The sequence below is a fragment of the Durio zibethinus genome, chromosome 25, assembly GCF_047325235.1.
Source record: "Durio zibethinus cultivar Kanyao isolate XHJ-2024 chromosome 25, ASM4732523v1, whole genome shotgun sequence".
NCBI lineage: Eukaryota > Viridiplantae > Streptophyta > Magnoliopsida > Malvales > Malvaceae > Durio > Durio zibethinus.
The window spans coordinates 6230026-6253854 of NC_143186.1; the positions used below are offsets into that span (position 1 = coordinate 6230026).

Consider the following 23829-nt stretch of genomic DNA (forward strand, 5'->3'; position numbering starts at 1 on the left):
AAGTTCAAAAAGAGTTTGAGAGATTTGTCAAAGTCCAAAAATACCCCATGAATTATGAAAACTCTTATTTATAGGTTTTAAGAATAGGAGTTACATATTTTAAGTATTGAATAGAAATAATGGTAAATAATGGGAGAACTGATTATTACAAAATATATTGTATTGTTTAATGATAGTTTAATTAGTTTTTAATGATAGGTATAGTAAACATAGAGTTCACTATCTGTTCTGAAAGAAAAAGATAAGCACTCATATTTCAAGGAAAGGTTAAAAGGAAACCTCTTAACTATTTTCATATTTGATCCACCAAATCAAACTTTTTAAAATGTCCCAATAACGAAATTAACCCAAGAACCCTATTATATTCTTGGGTTAATTTCACTTTTTCTTTTAATGAAATAACATTTGATGAAGCATATTTTATGGAATAACTTTTAGTAAAGCAACTTGTATTTTACGAGTTTTCAATAAAGATGTTGCTTTTTTTCCTTGAGAAAGTTGTTTCAAAAATAGCTGTTTCATGAAAGAATAGTTTCTTGAATAGTTATTTTGTAAACAGCTATTCTATAAAAGGGTTCTATAAATAATTGTTTCATAAAATAACTTTAACTGAAACAGTTTTATCACATGTTCCATAAAATAACTTTAACTGAAACAGTTTTATCACATGTTCCATAAAATAACTTTCACTGAAACACTCTTAAAACCAGTTCTAACTTATTTTTAATTTTAACAATTTTAAAAAAATTTAAAAGAATAAAATATTAGCAAGTATCTACACTCACAAATATTAAAATTTCAAATTTCAATTATCCATACATATTATAGTTAATGACTTTAATTTTGTTATCAAATAATATTGTTTTCCAAGTGAAAAGGAAATTTTACTAAAAAAATCAATCAAAAGAAGTCTCGTTTACTTCTTGTTTGTTAAATTAATCTACCTCCAAGCAATAAAAAAGAATAAACAAATAATGATTCCATCTTTTAAAATTAATCATCAAATTAAAACCCATGTTATTATTGTTATATATGCAAGAGCATAAAACCTTTGATTCTTAATAACACAAGGGCGTACGTGAGTACTTACGTCAAGTTCGATGATCCAATAAAAACATTACACATAAGCAACAAAAACAAAATCGGAGAAACAATAAATTACACAATACCCACCGACACTGCCAGCAGTGAATCGTCGTAGACGCTCGACTCCGTTTACTTCTTTTACTTAGATCGAACGTTTACCGCGCGACTCTGCACGCACTTAAACTGATTATTCTCTATAAAAAGAACCCCCCTACGTTTACTTTCCCGTCAACTTCTTCTATTCTATTTTGGTAGTTTCGTGGAAAGATCTCTTTGCCAGGATCCAATAGATGCTTGTTCTTATATGGAGTACGGTTTCTACTATAACTAGGAAGTGATAGAATAATAATTGAGTCCATCTTAAAGAATCGGAAAGGGGCCGAGGGAAGATTGATTGCTAGGCTTTTTCGGCTGTGAAAAGAAACAAACGAATGGCGAAAACCCAGTCTACCCAGGCACCAACGCTACGAAAGAAACTGGTATAGAATAAGAAATTTCATTTGTATTTGTAATACTAGTAGTTCTATGTCATTTTTTTTTTGTTTTTTTTTTGTTTTTCATTGATTTTCATTAGGAAAGCACATGATTACTGTGTAGTTAAAAGGTTTTCGAACATCATCCTTCATTTTGATAACCCTTCGATCTTGTTTGATTCAAGGAAATTTTGAAGGAAAAGAAAACGAAGGTGTTTGGATTGATAATTTCTCTATAATAATTAATTAATTAATAATAACAACTCAAGCCATCTATGAATATGAAATAACAATGAAGATTAGACAAGTTCAAATAAAATAAAATACTCATAGGCTCCACAATCCAATAAAAATGAAAAGTTTGGAGTTTGAAAGCAGAAACAGAGCACGACGAGACGGTCAAGTGAAGCCAAGGCTGAAAAAAATTTTCCCTTTGCCTTCTTTTACTAATTTTTTTAATAGGATAATAAGATAAAAAATTAGAGAAAATTTTCCTTAGTCTTTTCGTTATTAAAATTTTTCACATCAATTTTCACACTAATCAAGCATGACAAAATAAAATTTCTACCGTAATATTACGTCAATTTGATATCCCTTCGAATAGTTACAGTAGAGATGTCCAACGTTGGGCCCACCCAGTCTCATAAAAATGACCCTCAGCTAATCTTGATTCGATTATTTTATTTCAAATAATATATTAAGATGATTTTTTATTTAGTATAATAAAATAATATAAATGGATGGATCTAAATAAATTTGGGCTGGACTTTAGAAACAGTCAGTCCGGTTGGCTGATCCAAGCCCAACCCAAAATCTTTAATGAAAAGGTTATCCTTTTTTTATTTTTATACGAAGAAATTGTCATTTTATATAATTTTATGATTTTGACATTTTTGTCGCAAATATATATGTTCAGTGGTTAGGCCACCCACCCACTCTCATACACGTGACCCAACTTCGGGCTGTGACTTCGAGCTTAAGTTTTAGATCCTAGGCATATCTCGATGCGAATGTATGACTTGATTAATAAATAATATATTATATAATATATATATGTGATAAAATTTGTTTACATAAATATTTAGATGAATAGTTTATTTAGATAACACATAAGATAATAAATAATAAATAATATTATATATTATATATTATATGTTATCAAAATAATTAAATATAAAAAAATTTTAAATTAAATCATTAAATAATAACAAATTTTCAAATATTAACTTAAAAACAAATAAAAAGATATATAATTATTTACTTTATTTTGTATTATTCAAATTCATTTAAAATATTTCAATTTATTTAAATTGATAAATGATGCATGAATTACTATTTAGAATTTTTTATTTAAAAACTTAAAAATATCAATCTTAATATATTTTTTAAATCTTCAATTAAATAAACGAATAAAAACATCTATTTAAATAAATGGATAAAAATATGTTTGATTATTTATATTTTAAAATACTTAATGCAAAATTGAAAACATTCAATTTCAAATTTCTTCAAATTCTTCGTTTCAAAATATTTTTTATTCATATTTTTTTCCAAAATTTTATTTTCTCTCTTAAATTTTTCTATTCATTTTTTTTACAATAATTTTTACGATCAATAAGAATAAATAATGAATTTTTTTAGAAAAAGAAAAACATTTTTTTATTTCCTTGAAGTATGTGATTTATTTTTAAAAAGGTTTTCATTTCTAGATTTTCATGCAATTTTTTGTTAATATATTGCTCGGTTCTATTGCTCGGTTCTATTGCTCGTACTCTAAACTCTATATAAATTGGATTTTTTTATTCTTTTTTAACGAATGGAACTTTTTTATTATGGGTGCATGTATGCATGGAGAAATATAAATATTTAGGAGATTAAAAAATAATTTAAAATTTGATGAATTTTTCTTGGTTTGATTTTTTAAGTCATATTTTTGTCTTCAATTTCAAATTCTTATTTTTTTTTATTGATTTCATTATCAAATTTCAATTACACTCTATTTTACTTATCAATTTTTCTTATAATTTTTTGGATCTATAAATACTTACTATATTTGAATTTTATGTAAACCTTTTTTTTTGCATAGCAAATTTTTCTTTTTTAGTAATTAAGCAATCAAATTGTTAAAATGAATTTAATTAATAATTTAATGTCTTAAATGCTTATTAATATATTTTTTTAAAATTAAGATGGAGGTCAAAAAAATATTTAAAAATTTTATTGATAAATTATATTTTTTATTTTGAAAATTTTATACTTTTAGTTTATGAAATTAAAAGTCAAATAAAAAATTTCAACATTAAATATATAAATTTAATAAAATATAGAATAAAAAGAAGATACAATTATTTAATGATAAAAATGAAAATTTGAATCTACAAAAATTTTATGTAAAACTTTAATTAATTAATTTAAATCTTATCATAAATATAAAAATTAATATAGTTTTTTTAATATTTTATGTATAAAATAATATAAATGGACAAATCTTAAGAAACACGGAGTTGACTTTAGAAATGGTTAATCCAATTTGTAGGCCGGGTTTAACTCATTTCATGAACACCCATCTGTAGTTCAAGCTTAAGAATGAAGTCAATGAGGATTTTTATTTTTAGTATTCACATTTTTTATTTATCATTGATCTCTTTTTGGCTTTAGAGGAGAAATTAAAGATGACCAATAGTTAGTGACATAATAGTAATATAGATTTTTTTTTTTTTGCAGAAATCAAAAGTTCCCAAAAAGGAACATCGTTGGTGTTGGAAAAGGAAGGTTCTGGTAATTTATAGTTGCATTATTTGATTTGCTAACTTTCTTTGCTTTCTGTCAATGATCAATCTTGCCTTGATCTAATTCCAGTTGCGTTTACTGCACTAATTATACCATTTAACAATGAAAAGGAAAAGGAAGTGAAGTGCTTAGAAGCAGTGGTGGCCAAGGTGAGAGCAGAACTGAACAACATGGAAAGGGCTGAACGGAAAGCCAAGGCAAGGATGGGAAAGCTTCAGCGGAGAAATTCAAAAACCAGAGAAGCGAACCGTCAAGCAGCAATGAACAATGCTGGGATCCAATTTTTCATTGATGCTATCCTTCATCATTTGGACGGTAATTGAATTGTTTCTACTCAATTTACTCTTAGCGTATAATGATTTGTCAGTAATCTTAAACTAATGAGAAAGTTTTTTAAAAAATTAAAATTTTTGTTTATTCATTAATAAAATGTTTCTAATAATATATATACTAATAATTTATTAAATAAAAACTCTTAATTTAATTTATACATTAAAAAAATTTAATTTTTGTAGACTTGATTTTTTGGTATTTATTATTATGGAATCTTCACGCAATTTAATTATAGTTATACAATTATAATTTATTATAAATTTCAAATATTCAAAATAGATAAATCCGGTTTTTTATTAATAAATTTGATATTAATACAAAATTTAAAAGTATAATTAAATCACATCAAAATTGTTCATGAAATCTACTCATTAGATTAGAACTCTTGAAAAACGTTTTAACTATATGGGTTTATTTTTCATTTTATCATTTGCAGATTAAATTTTCTTGATTAAGATTGCTTGGGTATAAACGATTGCCGTCCATTCACGCCGCCCCCACCCTTCCGCAGCGATATCTGATTGTTTTTTTTACGGTTTTTTGAACACTTTTTTTTTTTTTTTTATTTATATGTTACTATTAAGAGTGTGAATGAATAAGATAGAAGATACGCAGAACCTTTTTTGTCTTTATCTTTAATATTTTATATTTTACATATTTTGTATTCATAATTAATGAATATTTTAAATTCTTTATAATTTTCATCTATAAATATTCAAGAGTAAGGATTATTCTCTACTAGTAGTATTTAAAAAAAATAAAAAATAAAAAAAATTTATTTTTTATTTTTATCCTACACATTTATGTAAAATTTTTTTATAAATATATATTTTTTGAATATAAATATATTAATTCTAATTAATCTAAAATAAATTTTATATTATTAAATAAATATTAATTTATTAAATAGATATAAATAAATAAGATACGATTTTAGTGCTATATTATTTATTCACGTATTTGTATTCAATAAAAGATTTAAAATTATATTCATTCTGAAGTCTATCTCCAAAATTAAATATTTATCTTTATTTTATTAAGATAAAAATTTAATTATCCATTAGATTTGGATAAAATTAACGTGAGTAATATTACTTGTCCTTTTCAGATTTCCACTAAATCTGATTTAATCTCGTTTTTTAATTTTTACTAATGGAATTATTAACTTATTGTAGTTAATTTTGTTAATTGTTTTTTAATTTTAATTTTATTTTTATCAAAATTTATTTCTATCATTGTTTAATTAATCTAGATATAAAACTTAGCAACATTAATTAAATAAATGAAATAATAATTATTAGTATGTTAATGTTAAACTCATTTATCATTTTAATCATTCTAATTTATGCTTTTGTGAAATTTTTAAATTTTATTGATTAAATTAAAAAGCAACAAAATTTTTTTATAATAATAAAAATAACGTAAAAAATTTCATACTTGTAATTTTCATTTTAAACATTTAAAAACTCAATTGATAATATATAAAAAATATAAATGTTCGCATAAAAATAAATCTAAATTACATCTATTTGAGCATGAGAAAGTTCAAATCTAAAATAATTATAAAATAAAAGGATTGAACTCAAATCTATATTAATCATGGTTATAAAAATTGAATTAGATCATCGGTCTAATAAGTTGAATTAATAAATCAATGTTGAAATTGATTTTATTCAATAATTAGATTAATTTTACAATTAAATTATTTTAAATCATTGTGAACCACATGGTTTATATAATAAATCAGAATAATTTTTGTTGAATCGGATTGGTTCAATACCAAATAATAAATTTAAGCAAAATATAAAACAAATCCTTCAAGTATTCAAAATAATTTAATTAAGCCCTTACATTATTATTTCATATAAATAAACCCCTCAACTCTTATTTTCTATTATTAAAGTCTTTGTATCCTTATATTAATGATATGTAGACATGTAAATAATGATATTGTAAAAAAACTTACATATGTGTAAAAATAAATAAATTTCATAAAAAGATGATCTAACAAAAAAATTTTATTAATTGATATTATAACAAAAAATAATTATAAAAATAATACTATATAAAATTAATAAAAAATGAAATGTTAATAAAAATGATTAATTATTTGACCTTGACCTGAAATAATTAATAAAAAAATGTATATATGTAGAACTAATAAAAAAAATCTATATTCATATAAAAAATATAAAAATGATTTTAGTTTGCTTTTAACTAATTTTCATATAAATATAAATATTTCCTTGTTATTAATTTTATATAGATATTTTTTATTACATAAAGATTAATTATTATATATTACTAAAAATTTATATTTTAATAAATATAAATAATAATTATTATTTGTAATATTTATTAGTTATTATTTATTATATTTATTAAAATATTAAATATGATTTTAATAAAATATTGCATAATTTTATTTTTGACTAGTAATTAATTATTTTATGAATTTTATATTTTAAAATTTATAATTTATGATTAAATTATTAAATTATAATTTGAGCTAAAAGGTTAAATTTTAAAATTTTAAAATATTTATTTTTTTATAATATTTTTATTAAATTAATAATTAACTCAATTAATTTAGTGATTGAATTATTAATTTAATAAATTAAAATCTTAAATTATTTGTATCTAATTCGATTCTAATAACTACGATATTTAACGAGAAATTACAAAAAAAAAAAAAAAAATCAATTTTAACTCTGAAAAGAAACTTGACTGGACCGCTCCATTATTTGCACCTCTAATTGAAAGTCGTCCATAATAACAGCATTTTTGCTTTTATAAATTTGCATCACAATTGCGTCCTTAATAAAGAATTTCTCAAAAAATAAAGATTGATGTGACATATACCAAACTTTCCGCACTCAGCTTGGTCGAACGACCCAGCCAACTTGCGCAGATAATGCGCATGATCCTCGCGAGTCGCAGCTGTCGGTTGTCGGACAAACTATTTGAAAAAGACAAGTAGAAAAGTCTTATCGCTTGATTCTGAATGACTTGGACGAATTAAGTTTGATAAAGTTAAAAATAATAATAAAAATAAAATTAATTATTATAATAATAAAATTAAAATTAATGACAAAAAATATATTTAAATATAAATTTAATGGTGATAATAAATTAAATTATAATAAAATATAATAATTAAAATATTAAATTAAAATTATATATAATAAAAATTTTAAATTATAAAATAGTAATATTAAATTGATAAAAAAATGCCACATAAATAAAAAAGAGAAAAAACAAAAAACTTTTCATTGACACATTCATCACCTCAATTTCAACTACAACAAAAAAGAATAATAGTATTAAATTTAATAATGATATTCATTATTCTCTATTGCAACTTGACACGAGATTAAAAAAAACTTCAATTGACCAGTGAAGGTGCTTGTCCAGCTATGTCACATTATAAGAAAATCATATAAATTATCAATGCGATCGAAGCTAAAAAAAAAAAAAATTGCCTTAATCGTACCGCACTAACCTTAGGTGGCTTCAAAATGGGGCCTACGAAACAAAGTCTCCTCAAAACATTACTGCTTTTAAACTTGTGTAATTTCTCTGAGCATAAAGGAATCCCTCAGTTTGCAGAGCTGGTAATAGAAATGAACAGCATGAAACAGTCGAATAGTTGCCCAATCAGGGGAGTGACTGGTCTTGCGGTAGAGTTCTATGAGTGCTCGAAAGGGGAGTTTCATGGAAGCCAATCCAAGCTTTGCTGCAAATGCATGTTGAAACAGAAAACTCGATATCTTCTCACTCTGCTCCCAGACTAATCACTTCTCTGATTTGGGCGATTTTATTTGCGTCCATCTCAGGCTGTTCCATGTGGTTCATAATTTCTGATATCAGCTTTGCTTGAAACTCCTTTTCCTTCTCCTTTTTAATCAGAGTTGAAAGCAGTCAAAGCAGTGAAGAGAGATGTATAAATCAAAACCCAGACAAACACTATCAACTGAATGCCGACGATTTGCCAAGCCGATTGAAGTACCTCCTCAAACCTAGGCTGTTCCTTCAACTTTCTGGAGCTCCAAACAGGTAAGAGAAAATTTTTCGCTGTAGCCTCATATTTCTCTGCTCTCGGGATCCTTTTGGTGTTCATTTAAAGTTTGAGGGAAAGAAAAATATGGAGGAAGATTGACAGAAAAAGAAAATGAAAGAAGGAAGAATAATTATCCTTATGGATAACAAGAAAAATATATATAAAAAAATTATGTTTAAAAAACGAAAAAAAATTTCATAGGGTGAGAATACAGGTGTAATCTAACCAAATCAGTGGATCTATTGCTGAGCTCGAACTCAGCTTGATTTGGGAACTGGAGGTTCGAAATTTGTTTCAAGTTCAAAATTTCAAGTACTTTTTATATTTGAGTACTGCTCATAATTTATTTAAGCACGAACTTGATAAGCATAGCTGGTAAAATTGTAAGCATATCTTTTTCATTTCTAAATGCATATTTTAAAGATAATGATTTAAACTTGAGACTCGAAACTTGATTTTTACTTGATCGGATTTATTTTTTTATGTTTGAGTTATGCTCTTAATTTACTTAAGCGGCTACAGCTCGATAAGCACAATTGGTAAAATAGTAAATATGTACATTACATATTATATTTTTCACTTATACATGCATATTTTAAAAATAAATATTCAATTAAACTTTGGAATCTCTTAGGTTGGGTATCAAAACACTCAAATTTCTTTTGATTTAATGTTCGATTGATTTAAACTTGAGTTCAATTCAATAAAAAAAATGAGTCAAATTCAAATATTTATTGGATCAAACTCAAATATTTCACAAATTACTTAACTCGTGTACAAACATAAAGGCACTATCTAAAAAATTTCCAAGTCACATAAATTTATATATTAGGTCTAACAAAATCTTAGCTTAATAATTAATTTTCAATAGTTTTGTTCCATGAAAAATATAATTAAATATATTTTTCAATAATTAAGCTTCATGAATTGAAATTAATTTAATTTATCCCTTAAAAGAAATTGCGATCAATTTGACTAATAATTATAACTTGGAATTAGAATTATACCTGCCCCAATGACCGAAAGTCACTATAAAAAGCTCCAAATACCATATCAATGTTTTTCTTTTTCTTTTTTCATTAAACTGATGGCTCTTCTTATTACCTAATTTTTTTTCATTCAAAGTAGTTTTACTTTTGATTAAATACTAATTTCAGACATTTATACTCAAAATGAAATAATTTGGGGCAAAATCAAAATATTTATTTAACCTGATCCTTTTTCAAGATATCCAAAAGAGCCATAGATGGATAATAAACTTAATCATCTATTTATATATATATATATATATATATATATATATATATATATACCCTTCCTTTTGCAGCAATCCGGTTTGTAGTCTTTCTAGCATCTCTGAAAATTGGGCACATGTCATCTCATAGAGGTGATAAAATATGACCAAACCTTAAAAATGTCTAGATCATAGCTCGAATCCAATTCAATTAAAGATTGATATATGAAATTCAAACATCCAAAAAAAAGTTAAATTTAAAACAATCTTAATCATAGATATTATTTTTATCTTTGATGCATAAGATTATTGATAGGATAAGATAATAATTATCTTATATCATGTTTGATTTGTATTTAAAAAAAAAAGATGAGAATTGCAAGGAAAATTAATATTATTTTGGCATTTAATTATTTAATCTCCCCCAAATGAAAAGAATTATTTTTAATTCATTAGATTTAATTTACATATTCAATTATATTTTTAAAAATTATATCAATAATTTAAATTATATAAACTTTGAAGCAAGATAATTTGGACAAACAAATAAATTATCTTATCATAATCCTTACATATATCAAACATAAAATAAGATGATATTATTTAATCTAATATTATTTATAATATTATCTTATTATATCTTATTATAATTTTATATACCAAATATAATATATAGATTAAAATAGCATGAACATAGAGTGATTTTGGATTTGAAAGTAATCCAAAACCCTATAAACCCAAATTTAAGATCAACCAGACTTGAAAACAGTAAAAATTTTTAACTAATCCAAAATTTATTAAACCCAAAGTAAATTGAATTTTAAAATATTTAAATTCAAAATAATCTGAACCTAAATTATTATTACTACAGCTAGAGCCTAGTTTGGATGTCATGTCAAGGAGGTGATAAAATATGATCAAACCAAAAAAGTTGTCTAGATCAAAGCTTAAATTCAGTGCAATTAAGATTGATTTATAAAATTGAAAGATCCAAAAAAAAAATTAAATTTAAAACAATTTGAATCATAGATAACATAAACTCAAAATTGTGTGAACATAAAGTGATTCGGGTTTAGATGTAATCCAAATCTCTAACAACCCAAAATTGAGATTAGCTCGATTTGAAAATTGAAAAAACTCAAAATTTAATTTAAAAAGACTCGAACTTTATTTAACCAAAATTTATCAAATTCAAAATGAATAAAATTTAAAACTAATTGAATTTGAAATGACGTAAATCTAAAATAATTAAACCTAAAAGAATAAAATTAGAGCCTATGTCATATCAGGTTCCTACGAATAGGTTAGCTTTTGTCACCTATACATGTTGGTGTCAAATTTTTTTCTTTTTGTTTTATAAATGTACCACTTAATTGAAGACATAAAAATTTTATTTTTTTTTGTAATAATTTAGGTTACCTGCAATTTAAACGAAATTAATAATATAGATGAAATGTTAGATATCATCATCTATATTTCATTATTTTAATAAATTATTTATACATCTCAATATCAAATGTATCCCGAATGGGATGAGAGCTTGACAAGTGTAATGATATTCGATTTTTATTTGTGGGCTTTCTTTGTGATGGATTTGTTTTAGGCTAAAGCTTTAGCATGTATTGGATTTTTTAGGTGTTGGGTCATGTTTTTACATATAAGAGTATATGTAATCCCCAAAGTCATTTGATTTGAGCTAAAAGGAATACTATTAAAAAACGCATTTGGAATTTTTGCAGGTTACATCTCAAATCAACTCGCTTTTCGCGCTCGGTTATTGAAATTGATAAAAAAGTCTGTGTGACACGAAATTAATGATAGTACTGTCAAGTCTGTGCGCGTCTCTATGGTCTTGCAGATAATGATTGATTTGTCTTTGACTTTTTTTTTTATTTTTTTATTCTAGCTTATGTTTCATTCAAGTTCTCTTTGGTATTATGTTTCTTTTTCTCTCTGCGATATCTTTCTCGGTTCAAATTTTTTTGGGCTGTAAATTTGTTTATCTTTTTTATGTATTTTTTATTATTATTTTTATTTTTATTTTTAGGGTTTTAATGTTCGATTACGGTTGCAGTTGTTTGGTTTTTGAAAAAGGATTTGGATCCTTGATAGCGGTGTGTGTTTGTATTTTTTTTTGTAAGTTTGTTTTGATAAAAAATTTGATTTTTTTTAATGATTGAATGGTTGTTTCATGTGTTTTTTTAGATTTCTAGAATGTTTTGCCTTTGCATGTTGCTTGATTTTAGATAAAATGAGTCTTTAATTGTAGTGTTGTCTTCTCTTTGAAGGAAGGCTTCGAGTTTTTTTTTTACAATGTGTTGTTTTATTAATATTGTGTTCATTTCCGGAAACATAGTTTTTTTACTACAGTATTCATGCTTTTTTCAATGTTTAGTTATCAATTTAAAGATTTTTTGATAATTAAAATGATTTTTATTGAGAATTACTTTTATTTTGCATGTTGTTTGAATCAAGTTCTAATTTAATATTTATATTGATACTTTCTATTTGTTTTTCATAGAGTTTGTTCAGGTTTCATCGATAATTATTAGGTTAGTATAAATTATGGTAGTTTTTTTATATTGATACTTTCTATTTGTTTCTCACAAGGTTTGTTCAGGTTTCATCAGTAATTATCAGGTTAGTATAAATTGCGGTGTTATTTTGTTGTTTTTTTTTTTTTTTGAATTTTTTCTTTCAACTTTCCTTGTATTAGTTGCTTCTTAAATAGTCGTTTTGATAATCTGCATGTAATCTTTTTTTTTATTTCATTGATTATGATTGAGTCAAGATCGAAAATGAATGATTGAACGATGCCGCAAGTTTGAAAGCAACCAAGATCGAGTTTGGGTCATAGATGAATGATTGGGACAAAGCCATGAGTCAGAAAAAATAAAGCTTAAAATTTCATTTTAAATCCAAAGATTCACAATTCCGACATTCAAAATTTTGTGAGGTTCCATAACAGAAGTTAAAAGATCCCAATATTCCAAGTTTAACAAAATCACAAAGATTCAAAATTTGCAAAGTTTTTCAAATTCATAAGAATAAAGGACGAATAGGATTTCAAGTTTGGCAAAGGTTTTAGATTCGCAAAGATTTCAGGCTCACAAGTATTTTTAGATTCACAAGAAAGAAAGATTTGCAAGATTTCAAGTTTCACAAAGATTTTAGGTTCACAAAGATTTCAAGTTCATAAAGACTTTCAGATTCACAAGAAAGAAAGATTCAAAAGGTTTTAAATTTGCAAAGATTTCATGTTTGCAAGGATTTTCAAATTCATAAGAAAGAAAGATTCACAAGATTTCAAGTTTCGTAAATGTTAAAAAAATGATCTGGACCGAGTTGAGATTGTAATGAGTGATCGGGATTGAGCCGTGAGTCAAGAAATGAAGTGACTATGACCAAGTCAAGGTAAAAAATGAGTGACCATGATGAAATGATGAGTCAAGAAATGATCTAGACTGAGCTGAGATTGGATAACCAAGATGAAATCATGAGTCAAAAAATGAAGCGACCAGAATCGAGTCGAGGTCGAGCATGAATGACTAGGATGATGTTGTGAGTCAGAAAAATGATCTAGACTGAGCCGAGATTGGATGATTGGGACAATGTCATAAGTTTGAAAATGACCAAGAATGAGTTTGGACTGAGTTGAGATCAGATGACTAGGATGATGCCTTGAGTCTGAAAACAACCAAGACTGAGTCAAGGTCGTAGATAAATGATCGAGATGATGCTGCGAGTCTAAAACTGACCAAGACTGAGTCGAGATCGTAGATGAATGACCAAGACGATGCTGTGAGTTTGAAAGCGACCAAGACCAAGTCGAGGTTATAGATGAATGATCGAGATGATGTCATAAGTTAAAAAAATGATTTGGACTAAGCTGAGATAAAAAATGAGCTATAATACAGATGTATGTCCTATTTTGGATACAAATACAAACGTAATGTATGTGGCATTGATGTGGTGACAAGATTTTCAAGGCTCGATCAGTTCTTCTTAGCTTCTTAGTATTAATGATCTCAATGTAAATTTTGTCAATTGTTTCATGTCTTTTTTTTCATCTGATCATGATTGACCAGTCATGTCAACCAATCTATCATAGAATTTATCACTGAGTCATTTTGTTTGTCCCCTTGTAAATCATTTTCTTATGTTTCTTTCATTTATCTCATTATGAACTTCTTTCAAAAGAATGGAAAACTCTTTATGAAAAATATCGTTCATTTATTTGTCATTATTCAAATCAGTGACAGACATGATACATTTCTTTGGTTCATTCAAGGAATGTCCATTTAGTGAAGGATAAGAGAAATGGGTTCTTATTATTGAAAGAACAAAAGGAATGGCCAAGAACAACTCAAATGGTGAACCAAGAAAAATGCTATGATTAATTCAAATAGGACATTAACATCCAAAGTAATGATTGTTCAGACAATTTTAAACTCAAACTCAAAAATTCTCCTTCGAAAATGTGATTCTATCAATATCATCCTAATTTTTGGGACCCTCATATGAAGCTGTGTTTCCCAGTTTTCATCTTTACTTAAACTGTCACTTCGGGTTTTCAATTTACGTATTCTTTTTTCCTCTTTTGTCTTTTTTTGTCTTTTTTTTTCTTTTTGCTTCTCTCTTTATTTATTTTTTTTTTTTGCACACCTTTTTCTCATTTTTTCTTTTCATTTCTTTTTCTCCTTTTATCTATCAATGACACTTTGATCAAAGTCTCAATCCAATAACAAATCTATCTTAATTCAATTCATAATTCTTCAAATTGAGTATTCACATTTGATTAAATGAACTTTTAAGGGATGTAATGTAGGCAAGGGTAAAAGGTGCTAAAGAAAGGGATAAAATAGGCCCAAATTATATTTGAAAGGTAATCAGACCAAGGATCATTTTTTCATGTGGAACGCATTTGCATTTTACCCCATCAAATTCTTCTTCATTTTTTTTTGTTTTTTTTTTCCATCATTTTTTAAGAAACGTAAGCATAAAAGGGCTTTGCCCTTGAAATTATTAAGGGTAAACAAACTTTTCGACCTTTGCCCATAATGTAAGGGTGATCCTCGATTAGGGTTCCTTAAAAAAAATTTTCAATAAGATCAAATGGGGTAGCAAGGGATAATTTTTTTTTAAAGGATATAAAAAAGATGGTTATTTCTGATTTCGAACATGAATACTCTTAATAAAGAACATTCATTTACTAAAAGCAGACATATGAGTGAATAATTACGAATATCGTGTGTTACACCACTTTCACCTTTCGATAAGTCAAACTTTCATTAGAGTTATCTTTTTTATCCAATAGTCCCAGTGAACCAACAACCTTAAATCAATCAAACCATCATGAATGGTATCGAATCCTGAGTTATCATCATGATTGTCTGAACATTCATTATTCGAAATAAAAAAATGGGTATAAGTATAAGAAGATAAAAATAAATAATGGGTTTTCACACGAAAGAGAAATATCACAAAAATGCATTAATCATGTCACTTTATTAAAATAATAAAAAATAAAATAAAATCAAAGTACATAAAAAAAGATCCATATTTTTAAGAAGTCCAATATAATAAGCAATTCCAATGAGCTTTCCTAAAGTCATGCCCCTGGATGATTGGGTAAAAGGTCTTTATGGATATTCAGCTCTCTGATTCATTGAAGCTTATCAAGCCTACTTGAATCAAACTTTGTATCTTATGCTTGAAAGCAAGGCAGGTTTCTATGGAGTGACCCATATTCCTATTATAATAGTCACATGTGGCATTAACATTGTATCATTTGGGATATGGTGGCTTCAATGGTTCTAAAAAGACTGGGGATGCTAGGTTATTCTTGAACAATTTTAGAAATAGCTTAGTATAGGTTATGAGGATAAGATTAATATAGGTTTTCTCTTAATTGCCTCTAAATCTTCCCAAACCACTTGCTTGATTGTTAGGCCTTGGAACTGGTGTATTAATTGGATTAGGCCTATATACAAGTGCTTGAAAAGCTAGTTGATGAGGACTTAGAGCGATGTTGTTCATGATTGGGAAATAAAGTTGGCAAGGAACTTGTGCAACATTATTGGCTATTAGATAGTAAGCAGGATAAACATATGGTGGATATAAGGCATAACTTCTGGGTTGCTGCCCTTTAAAACTCACCGTTTAGGCTTCATCTTTTTCTCTCTTAAGCATTCCACCTTTTTTGCACTGTTGGTCTTCCCTTTTCAAGCTTGCCACTCTTGATGGCATTTTCAATAATTTCCATTGAGATCACCATATAAGAGAAGTTTTTTGTCGCATTCCTTATCATCTTTTCATAATACGAGGACTTTAAAGTGCTTATAATCAAAATTGTCGTTTTATTTTTAGTTAAGGGTCGCTAGACCTGAGTAACTATTTTTTACCACATTTAAGTATATTATTTGAAAAACTTAGATGTTTTTTTCTCCATTCCCTATAATGAAAGACGATCCGAGGCCATATCTATAATGTGACAAAATGGGTTGATGAAGAATCGAGTCAAATCTTTTCATGACTTAAAGCAGGTTTTATCCAACTGAATATACCACCTTACAGTAGACCCAATTAAGCTATCCTGAAACACATGCATTAGTAGTTTCTCATTGTTAACATGTGCTACCATCTTACGAAAGTACATTGTTATGTATGTAGTGGGGCACCCAGTATCGTCGTACTTTTCAAATTTTGGTACCTTGAATTTTGAAGGAATTATAACATCTAAAACCATACAAAGGTTGGTAGCATCCTTGGATTCATAGAAATTAATGCCTTCTATAGCCCATAATCTTTTTTCAATCGTGCTTATAGTTTAATCAGTTTTAGAGTCTTTCGAGAACACAGTCGTTTGTAACTTCACTTCTTTTTTGGTCTCATCCATATTGGGAATTTGGATGGGCTCACTTGCTTTTTCAGTAAAAACAAGATTGGTATAGCTTTGAACATTCCTTTGATTATAATTTGGGAATTTGGTATGTTGTTGCTAAAAGCTTGGAATGGTTTGAGCCTGATGCAGAGTGAAGTCTAGAGGATACAGTGGCTCGGTATCTTCATATGAGATGTCTTCTTCTATTGCTTTTCCTCTATTTATCTTTTTTAAAGCTTTGAAGATCTTGCTTAGCTTCCCTTCAATTACTTTTTGGGCTTTTTTTAACCTCTCAAGTTGGTCTATGTTATCTTGCTTCATCTTTTTTGCTTTAGCTCGAATGTAATACTGGTGTTAAGCTATCTTGGAACCTTGATTTCTCATAATGTGTAAATTTAAAATGATGTCCATGGAACTTTCAAATTATACAAGAGAACGAATACTAAAATGAAATGTATGAATGCAATAAGGAAAATTTACCACACAACAATTGTTATCAAAGAAAATCCTTATTAAATTAAAAACCAAATCTAATATTACATATATGAAAAGTCTAGAACTACTGGGAAAAAAAACCTATGGCTTATCAATATTGGCTTTACACTTCATTTAGAAAATCTACAAATTTTTTACTGTGTACTATCATTAGTGGCACCCTTGTTTTCCATTTTTCAATCCTTTCTATCATGTTCTTGGCTTTGTAAATGGCCACCATGATCTAGTCAAGTAAAGATTTCAACTAGTTATAATTCTTCATATATGCTTCCTTCATTTGCTGACATTCTTCAGTCATGGCCTTCATTTGTATTCTAGTTCCTATCACCACTTCATTTAACATCTGGATGTGCTTTTGTGCTTCAAAGAGCATTGCATCCTTTTTTGTAATTTTACTTGCAATTGTTTATTTTCTTGCAATAGTTGGGCCAATTCCTGATTAATGGATGACCTGGTTGTATTAAAGTCAATGCACAAATTCCTTCATCTATCCTATTCATGCCCCAGTGTTTGGACTTCCATTTTTAGCCTTTTGTTTGCCAGCTTTAACTCTTCAGACTCTCTTTTTAGGCTAGCAGAGGATTTACCTAGGCTTTCCATGGATATAACTGAGATTTTCCTTGTTAAAAATTATTTTTTCATAAATATTCCTTATGATGAATCTATATGTGAATGCATGATAAAGGAAAAATGTTAGTAAAAATATACAAGAGTAACATACAAGGTTAGTATACAAATATACACAAAAAGACAATACATAGTCTTACAAGTAAAACAAATATCCAATCATGTGTCTTATTTAGGATTTTCTAACACAAGAGGAAGGCATGGTTCTATCTAGGTTGGGCTCTTAGAGTTAACTACATGTGGTGTAGATAAATTTTAGAAGGTTCTCAAATTGTTCCTTACATCATCGTCTATTACAGACTAGTAAGATGCCTCGATCCTCACCCATCATAGGCTTTAAGCGAAAAAAGGGGTTCAATTTGAGTGAGAGTGTTTCACAAGCTCATATAAAGACATGAAATCTCATGAAGGCATAGGTACTTCACTCTCTCCTAAAGGTATAGCTTAGGTGGAGAGTTTTATGTTATGTACATGAAAATGAATGACAGATATATATATATATATAGATGAATAACTAATAGAATATAAAAAATAAAAATAAAGAAATAGGAAAGGAAGAAAATAATCTCAATTTATTAAGCAAGGCTTAGATAATAAAAAATCATTTACTAATATGACTCTCGATGTCCTCAGTGAAGTCGTAAAACTATTGTTACGTATAGATTCGTGGATCTCCCACTAGACATGGATTAAAGGGAGTCATCACCAATCTTTTTTGATTAGGTGTGATTGGCCACTTGATTGGATCTAAACTACGAAACTAAAGTTTAGGTTTGGGAGTACAATTACGTGTAATGAAGTTTATAACACCCTCACAATGCCCATAAAAAAATAGTACCAATTTGATTTCAGATTATCCAAGCCTTGATCATATTTGTAATTTACCAAATTTTTTAATATTGAAAATTAGTCTTAAAATTGTCCAATAATTTGGTAGTAATTTAAGACCATTCTCTCACCTCAAGAGTATTCATGGAGACTAGTGTCCCACTTTGAAGAGGCTTGTTGTCGAATTTATTAAAGTATTTTATTCCAAAAAATTAGTAAAGTTTCCAAATAGTTTGGCAGAACTTATTTTGAAGTAGATCTCCCAATAGTTTGGTGAGATTTTATTGTAAAAAAATTTGTAAAAAAATTGAAAATTTTATTAAGTCTCTCAATAGCTTGGTAGTACTTAATTTAGGAAGCAATCCTCCAATAGTTGAGAAGATAAGAATTATTTTTTTTTTATTATTATTATTATTTTTAGAATTGGTTTATGAAACTTTCCAATAGTTTGCTCGATTTCATAAACTTATTTAAAAAGATTCTTTTTTTTTATATTTATTTGAAAAAGATTATTTTTAATTTTTTTTTACAAACTTATTTATGTTCAACAATAAAACAACAGAAAGAATATTTACAAAATAATAAAATTTATCAAATAAAAATAAAATTAGTAAAATAAAAAAACTAAAAATAAAATAAAATAAGCTTAAAAAAATAAAATAAAAAAATAAAAAAAAAATGGAAAAAGAAAAATCTACAATCGGGTCAGGTCAGAGTGCAAGTCGGTGCATGGGTCAACAAGTCAACATATGGATCCTAGGCTATCAAAATTGCATCATATTGGTTTAGTATAAAAGATATGCCCTGTGTTTTAGCCTCAAAAGCTCTCTGTCTTTTTTCTCTTAAAGCCAAAAATTCTCTCCCTCATCTCTAAAAATTCCCAAAAATTCAACCAAAAATTGGGTTTGTCATTGATTTATGGAAAATTGGCCAAAATTAGACCAAAAAATTCAAACTTTCGACGAAAAATTCATCGGCAAATTCAAGTGTTCTTCCCCAAAATCTAGTTTTTTTCCAGAAAATCTCAGAAACTTCCAAATTTTTCCAAATTTCTTCTAAACCTTTCCAGAACTTCAATCCTAACTCCAAAAACCGAAAACTAAATCCAGAATCTCCAGCATTCCTAAAAATTTTCTAAATCAAAATCCAAAACCCTATTGCCTGGATGTTTATTTTTAAAGTTACAATAACCAAAATTTTTCCAACTTTCATCATGTAATCAAAATCCCTTCCCTTTGTTGCTTTGATCTTTAGTTTGATTTATAAGCAATTTTAGGATAGATTTTAGGAAACGAACAAAACTAATCCAAGCATGAATCTTGGGATTGGATTCTACTTGAACCCCAATTTAGGCTAGGTTTTAGGAATTTATCCAATTTAAAACTGAAAATTCCTTGATTATGAATTAAAGCCTTTGACCGTGTGGATTGAGTTCCTTCTGATCCAGATTTTAGTTCCTATGTTCAATCGTAGATTAGAAGAAAAAAAAGGAAAGAAAATAAAAAATATAAAGAACTAATAATAATAACAATAATAATAAGAATAGTATAATGATAATAATATAATATAATGTAATATGGTGTAATATAATATCTTATCCTACTATATATTATACTATAAACTATAATAATATAATAATATAGTATGCTAAAAATCTACAATTGACCTTGAACACAAGTAGGTATCTACACCCGAGATCTCAAATCTATCCCTTTTTAGGAAGGAGTAGAGTATCTATGCTTTCATGAGGTTATAATGCCTCTACTTGGGCTAGTGAAATATTTCCACTCAAGTTGAACCATTTTCATCGATAGCCCATTATGGGTAAGGATCGAAGGCCTTACTAGTCTAAAGTGGATGATAGTGAGGATCAATTTGGAAACTTTTTTAACCTATGTTAATTACCAAACCATGTATATAGTGAACCTTAAAAAACCAACCTTAGATAAAGCCATACTATTTTTGTAGATTATATCCTAAAATAGGACATATTAGGGAATATTTATTTTAATATGATTACTAACCCTATTTTGTTTTGCTCTTTCTTTATTTCATGCATCATCATAAACACTTGCATATGGGATGTACTTGTCATTGTGCCAATCTTGCTATGAAAACACCATCATGACGTTCTTAGTTTTGAAGCCCACATATGTGAAAAGAATAATGTGGTGATAACTCTCTCATTAGAAGCCCATAGCAGAAAAGGACATTATCTAAAATAATATGAACAAGAAATTTTGCCTCAAGAAATCAAATTGGGGCTCAAACAAAAAAATGACTTCTCTATATTGGTCAAGATCTTGCACCATGTAACAACTCCTAGAAAGATGGCTTTTGAGGAAAAGTATGGTCATATTGCTTCACTCTTTAAGGTGTCTATGAAAAATTAGTTGATAAAAAGCTCTAGTTTAGTTTTAGGACCCTACATACAGATGTTTCATGTTCAATGAGATAGATATGACCCTGACGATCAAAGATTATACTACATTGCTATGGTTGCATCTTTCCAATCTAGATAAAATCTATTGGCTAGATCAAAAGCTTGGATCTTGAAAGAAACTTACTTGTAGAATGAAGGTTCCCACTCAGAATATGAACTTATATATCTAAACAAAAGGCAAAAGTGATTGCATCATGTGACAAAATTTTGCATGATTACATCATCAAACACTTAGAGGATGAACCGGACATGAGAATGATAGCTTTGGCAATTTATGGCTTGATCATTTTTTCGAAGGTTTTAGGTCACATTAAGTTATCAACAATTGACTTCCTTAAACAGGTGGACAACAAAATCAATCCTATGCCTTCTATACTGGCGAAAACTTTTAGATTATTGAATCATTATCTAAAAAAATAAAAATGCTTCATAGGGTGTGCACAGTTACTTTACATTTAGGCAAAAAGTCATCTTCAGCATCTTATGGTTAAGTTTCATCCTACTTATAGTAAGAAAGCAGGCCAATCAAAGAATGCTGCAATGTTGAGTGGCTAGAATTAAAGACCAAGGATGAATGGGTATTGACTTTGCAAAATCTCACTAATTCAAGTTATATGGAGAACTCTATGGATGCTATGAGAAACGATGTTGTACAAGTATGATGACAAGCCATAGGTTCCACTCTTAGGATTGTGGGGAGGTATAAGCTATGCTTCAGTAATGGTTCATCGACAATTGAGATCGAAGCAATTCATTTTGATAACCCATAGCCTTCGAGAATTAGAGCTCTCTTTCAAGGAACTAGGATTTCTAAAAAAAGTGAAAGAGATTATCAAAGAATAGAAACAGACTGAAAAGTATATCATGGGGGTATATGAACAAAGTCGCACTTGAATATCTGACATGAAGGAGTTAACATGTCACAAGCAAAGTTGGTCCCAAAGAAGACAAACAATGCCACCAAAAAGATGCCCATTATGAGAAGATTCCTGAAGATATGAAAATTTTGAAATGTAAATTTGAATAAGAAAAAAAATATGAAAGCTTGAAAAAAAGAAACTTTAGCATGAGATTAATGAGTGGAAAGATAAGACTGATAAAAGTGAAGCAAAATCTCAAAGGCTTGAAAAAGAACAAAAAGAGATTTTTGAAAGTTGGCATAGGTCCATCACTTCAATGACCACGGATCTTGAAAAATTCAAAAAAATTGTAGAATAGCTCCAATCCAATTTGTTGTCTAAGGAAGAAGAGCTTAGTTAGTCTATGAAAGAAAAAAAGATACTACAAGGTCTCATAGATTACTTGACATGGTAAATGTACTATCGAAATGAAGCCATTCAAGTTTTGAGAAAGGAACGAGATCAATTTAAACATAAAGCATAGTATTAGAAGGAATAATGTCAACTGAAGGAATCTCAAGCCACTCACCTAGTAGAACAAATAAAAGCAGTCAACTTAAAAGCAAGAACCATGGCCCAAAAAGCTAAACAAATAAAGGAAAAAGTTTATCCAGGACAATATAACCAATGCTCGACCAATTTTTTAGATAGTACTTATGAGCAGTACAAGCATGTAAGGCGTTTCATTTAAAAATTTTAATATTATAATAAAAGAAGTATTTAGTAAGAATAATGTGACATTATGATATGGTAGTTTAAATTTAGACTTAAGACTTAAAATCTTTTGCAAATATTAGATATATAAGAAGCATATCCTTTGCATTCATGCATTTAAGTATCATATGTGTGTTCTATTTAAAAAATGCATCATAACTAAAAGAAAAAGGCTTCGAAATAATAAATCTCAAAGAGTTTCCCTTAACTCGATCAAGTGCAAGGATAGTTAGGCCATTAGAAAACATAGATCAGACCACTCGTCATCATTATAACACTTGCTCACAAAGTCAAAATCATGGAAAACGAGCAAGCATCTAGAATGGAAAAGATGGAAAAAAACTCAATTTGATATGCAAAAGCAAATGATTAAGTCTTAACAAGAGTTGATAGAACAAATGATTAGGTCTCAAGAAAAGACTCGAAAAGAAATGGCTGCAATGATGGACATGATAAGGAAAATGACCAAGGGAAAATGGGTAGCTAAAGGAGTGACCATTGAGAAAAAGCCTCAAGCTCAATAAAATATCAGTGATAGGGAAGATCCATTGTATCCATCGAGGTTTACCACACCCTATGCTCAAACTTCTTATCAAGTGCATCCATAAATGACACAACCTAAAAGGCAGTCACATGCTCAGTTTAATTTACCTCCATTGACGATTCAACCATGGAGTCAAGGACAAGTTAGTCTAAACATTAAGGCAAGTCATGTCGAGCCCATTATAGTCTCAAGTCTAGATAACCTATGAGAATAGGAGAGACTAAAGAAAGGCACATATAAACAATCTGAAAATATAAAGGTGCAGCAGAAATTAGATCTCTTAGAAGAAAAGCTATGAGCTATTAAAGGTGTGAATATTTTCGGCACAATTGATGTAAGTGAGCTCAGTTTGGTTCCAGATTTGGTAATCCCACCAAAGTTTAAAGGACTAGAATTTAAAAAATATGATGAAACCAAATG

The 23829-nt window shown here is 27.7% G+C and overlaps 1 protein-coding gene and 1 long non-coding RNA gene across 4 annotated transcripts; both read left to right on the forward strand.

The window, feature by feature from the left end:
• Positions 1-1305: 1305 nt before the first annotated feature.
• On the forward strand, positions 1306-5380 carry LOC111276641 (uncharacterized). Of its 3 annotated transcripts, none has more exons than XM_089754515.1 (4): positions 1306-1565; positions 4284-4331; positions 4460-4664; positions 5119-5380. In XM_089754515.1, exons 1-4 carry the CDS (start codon positions 1518-1520, stop codon positions 5121-5123), a joined length of 306 nt encoding a protein of 101 aa, XP_089610641.1. In that variant the 5' UTR covers positions 1306-1517; the 3' UTR covers positions 5124-5380. The 3 variants fall into 3 exon arrangements, 2 of the variants coding, with proteins under 2 accessions (XP_089610641.1, XP_089610640.1); XM_089754514.1 differs by having other exon boundaries at positions 1309-1565; positions 4284-4337; XR_016333700.1 differs by lacking the exon at positions 1306-1565 and adding an exon at positions 4113-4173 and having other exon boundaries at positions 4284-4337.
• Positions 5381-7705: 2325 nt separating this feature from the next.
• On the forward strand, positions 7706-12016 carry LOC149511556 (uncharacterized). Its single transcript, XR_016333716.1, has 2 exons — positions 7706-8738; positions 11716-12016. It is a non-coding gene; the product is annotated as an uncharacterized LOC149511556 (long non-coding RNA).
• The last annotated feature ends 11813 nt before the right edge of the window (positions 12017-23829 follow it).